The sequence below is a fragment of the Anarrhichthys ocellatus genome, unplaced genomic scaffold, assembly GCF_004355925.1.
Source record: "Anarrhichthys ocellatus isolate YVR2014 unplaced genomic scaffold, GSC_Weel_1.0 scaffold141, whole genome shotgun sequence".
Taxonomy (NCBI): Eukaryota; Metazoa; Chordata; class Actinopteri; order Perciformes; family Anarhichadidae; genus Anarrhichthys; species Anarrhichthys ocellatus.
The window spans coordinates 1-4,050 of record NW_022280171.1 but is presented as its reverse complement, the minus strand read 5'-3'; the positions used below and the strand labels follow the sequence as shown (position 1 = coordinate 4,050).

The 4,050-nt window shown below is 42.5% G+C and overlaps 1 protein-coding gene across 1 annotated transcript; it reads left to right on the top strand.

Moving 5' to 3' along the window:
• The first annotated feature begins 255 nt into the window (after positions 1–255).
• On the top strand, positions 256–4,024 carry LOC116400004 (coatomer subunit zeta-1-like). The gene is made up of 4 exons (XM_031877594.1): positions 256–335; positions 722–815; positions 1,197–1,281; positions 2,189–4,024. Exons 1-4 carry the CDS (start codon positions 256–258, stop codon positions 2,317–2,319), a joined length of 390 nt encoding a protein of 129 aa, XP_031733454.1. The 3' UTR covers positions 2,320–4,024.
• Positions 4,025–4,050: the final 26 nt, after the last annotated feature.

Sequence of the window (4,050 nt, the reverse complement as noted above, 5' to 3'; positions counted from 1 at the left end):
TCGTGTTTAGCACCAATTAGCAAATGTTAGCGTTCTAACATGCTATGACAGGAACTATGGCAAAGATTACACCCATTAAACTTCAGCACATCAGCATTGTCATTGTGAGCATGTTAGCATGCTGACGTTAGCATTTAGCTCAAAGAACTGTCACGAAGTGAAGCCTAAAAAAGTAAAAAGGGATTTTATACCCACGTTAACACAGTTCAGCCGTTATCAGACCAGTATGCCTGAATCAAAAGGTGGTTGATACAAATGTCTTCGTCCTCCTCGGCGTCTTCATCCTCCCGTAACCATGGTAATGCAAGCTGGGAAAATTGTATGGTGGATGTTGTGTAAGTTCCTGGTCTAAGTTCTGTGATACACTCCGACTGTGATTCTATGCTAGTCAGTGCATAACAGAACTTTGTCTCGGGTCTGAAAACTCTTCGGACGGACGGATGAGTGAGCAGGATTCTGGACAACGTCTTTTGGCATGTCCACATCTGGAAAAGAAAGTCCAAAACCAAACTGGATGACGAAACAAAAGCACAAAAGTCTGCAGGTTGAACAGACGGATGTAACTGGTTAAACTGGGTGGGTCCTGTGTGTACAGGATGTTGCTGGATGATTAGGGTTGATACAACACACTGGTCAGATGCTTTTACTGTTGCTGTGGCATTGTGGAGGAGACCTCTCCCAAGTTTTCCTGATGTGACTCGGAAAAGCTGAAATATTAAAGATGTTCTCTCTGTTTATTGTTGCAGGAACCCTCCCTCTACACAGTGAAAGCTGTTTTCATTCTGGACAATGATGGCAACAGACTTCTGTCAAAGGTAAGGACACATTAACCCTTCACTGCTGACCATCCTGACAAAACATACGAAGCACACACCTTCATTTAATGTCCTTCATTGTGAAAGTAAACGTGCTGTGACTTGTGTTTATTACGAGGATTCCACAGCAGGACAAGTTGAAGTCCCATAGGGGTTTCATAGTAAAAGACTAAAAAACTAGCTATTGCTGAAAACAATGCTGGAAAAATGATTATATATTTAATGGACTAAGACGTCCCAAACCTCTGTTATGGTGCCTCATTATGTTACATGTTGTCAACCCCTCCTCACAGTATCAGCTCCTCCATGTTTAGCCCAGAATGGAACCAGCAGCCTCGGTGCCGGCGTGCATTCACTGTGTGATGCGTGTGTCTGTTTCAGCACTACGACCCCGGGCTCTACCCCTCCATGAAGGAACAGAAGAACTTTGAGAGGAACGTCTTTAATAAGACACACAAAGCAGACAGTAGGTTCCTCTCTGTCTCTGTTCTTGTGTATTCTACTCAACACTCACACACGTCTCCAATGTCACCTGCTGCTCCTCCTTCACTTGTACGTGAGCCTAAAGCCTTTCTATGGCAGCCTGCTCTCCATCGTGCCAAACCACGCTACAGTTGTTAGTGTGAACCTTGAAAATCTATGAAAAATCTCCTCACTGTTTTTTTTTAACTCCAGCGGACACTTCTCTGGACTGCAGAATAAGTTTGATTCATTCCAGGTTTCACACAGCTGACACCCGAGTCTCTGCCCCAGGCCTCCTTATCACCCACCCAGTGTATTCCTCCTGTTGTTCTAAACTCCTCCTTCATTCCTCCTTTTCTCCTCTCTTCTGCCATGTCATGCTATATCCCCACTCCTTCCCTCCCGCCTCATCCTCCTTTTGTCCTGCTCTTCCCTTCCTTAAAGCATCTCTTCACTCCCCCTGTCTCTCTCACCCTTCCTCATTTCACAACTTCTACTCGCTTTCCCTTTTCTTCTTTTTCCTTTCCTTCCTCCCTCCTTCGCTCTCTCGAGTTTTTCTTTTTTGTTGTTGTTGTCTCCTGTCCTATCGTCTCCTTCCTTCACCTCCCTCCTTGCCTTTCTTCATCCCCACCTGTCCCTTCTCTGCCCTTCTCTCTTTGTCATCTCCTCTCATCCTCCCTTTCTCCTTCCTCATTCCGCCCTCCTTGTGCCATTCATCCCTCCCCTATCACTTTCTTTATCCTTTTTCTCTTTTCTTTTCATTTGCTTCCTCATCTTTTTTTCCTATTCTTCTATCAATCTTTGTCATTTTTTATTGGACTAAAATAAAGTCATTGTGTGAATAAAAGAGAAATATATCTGTCCTCCTTTTCTATCCTGAATGCATCCCTCTCTCCGTCTTCTCTCTGTAGATGAGATAGCGTTCGTGGAGGGGATGACCGTCGTCTATAAGAGCAGTATAGACCTCTTCTTCTATGTGGTGGGCAGTGCTGAGGAGAACGAGGTAGGGGGCATTACTTTAAATCTGGAGGTAACCGTGTAGTTGTTGGGGACTATATTCTCAGCGGGTGATTAATACAGCCGGACGGTGTATGTGGGACTGAGTCGCAATAAAGTACAGTTTTTGGACAATAATACAATAATAGAGAAAAAAAGATTATCACCAGCCTTATCCTTTAGTTTATGAATTTAAACAATATCATTTTACAGATTAAAACACTGCCCCCCCCCCCACACACACTTTATGAACTACGGTATCAAATTGAGGCCACGTATTTCGTCATTTTGTAATATTAAGGTTTTTTAGTAGTAAATAAAAATGACATCCATAGTCCACGCAGAAGAAGAATTAAAGCTTTTTTGGTTCCATTTGTTGAAATAGTCATTACATCCCGGCAGCAATCAAATCCTCTGTCAAAAAGCCTCATGTGGCTGTCGCAGGACTGATCAGCATGACTGTGCTCCCTGCCTGTCTGCCTGCGCTGTCTTCCACAAGCTGCTATGCAGCTGTGAGTACTAAACATCTGTCCCTTCTCACCAGTCATCTGGACATGTCATTGCAGGTATAAACACAGGTGTGATTATTCACATGCATTATGGCCCTTTTCCATGTAGGTGGGCCAGCGCCCTGGTATTGTGCATGCTATCTTACTGGAATGGGAACATAATTCATTTGATCAATTACAACTAGGTTGACATGTCAAAATGGCTGCTGTGAATAGGGCCTAGAGCCTTGTTCGTTCCGGCCCATTATGATCATTTTGGGGAAGTGGTTTCGGAGGGGAGGCCTGAAAGGACAGGCTGCAGCGGAGCCAGAAGGGCAATGTTCAACTATTCTACCAGAGGCTTGAAATGATCGTACTCGTTCACAAGCACAACAACAAATAGAGGTATGACGTGTGGAAGGGGTTATGTGTCCATCAGTCTGACTATTTTTGTAATAGCCTACTATTACAAATTACAATAACTATCATACATCTCACAATGCTGAAGGGCTTCTGACTTTGGAGCTCGGGCTGCTAGCTTCTTTCATCAGAGAACAGTTGGCAACACTGGGCTGTGATTTTTAAAATGGATGATTTATTTTTTTAAATCTAGCTAGTGTTGCTAGTTTTCGCAAGATTAGCTTTGAATATATGAACATATTTAAATTCATTCATTATTTACCACAAAGGGTAAAGAGGAGTTAACCCATTAAATACCTAGATACCGAGTAAGAATCTGAAAATATTTCAGATCCCGATCGTAAACTACAGTCAATTTCGAACCTTAATAACACCGTAAACTGATCAGTGGAACATTTTAACATTTTAAATGAATGTGTACATGATGGGAAAAGTCAATGTACTTCACTGTTTTGACAATTCATTCAATTGACAATTCATGGACAAATGCCATCTTTATACTGTATATAACAATAACCATAATAATATAACCGTAACAAAGTCCTTGATTTAGATACACTACCTGGAAATTCTAAAGGCTGCTGTTTCCAGTGAAACAAGCTCTGATGAACCCACCGTACAATACCTGGCCAGCACCAAGCAGCAGACAGACACAGGTTCTGCCACTAGCTGGTGAACACAGTGGAGCATTTAGCAGCTAAAGAGACGGATATAACCCTCAGTAGTTGTTGGAGACCAAAACGTAGCTAAAACCAGCGTACTGGCATGTTACCCGGCAAAACCTAAAACATGTCAGTGTGGCATGGACATAAAAATACTCTATATCTATCTATCTCTATATCTATCTATCTCTATATCTCTATATAGAT

Excerpts from the sequence above, each read along its gene's own strand:
- LOC116400004 (XM_031877594.1), top strand. The coding sequence starts at position 256 with ATGTCTTCGTCCTCCTCGGCGTCTTCATCCTCCCGTAACCATGGTAAT. Across the intron at positions 336-721 it reads AATTGTATGGTGGATGTTGT|ATGTTCTCTCTGTTTATTGT; the intron begins GTAAGTTCCTGG and ends GAAATATTAAAG. Across the intron at positions 816-1,196 it reads GCAACAGACTTCTGTCAAAG|CACTACGACCCCGGGCTCTA; the intron begins GTAAGGACACAT and ends TGTCTGTTTCAG.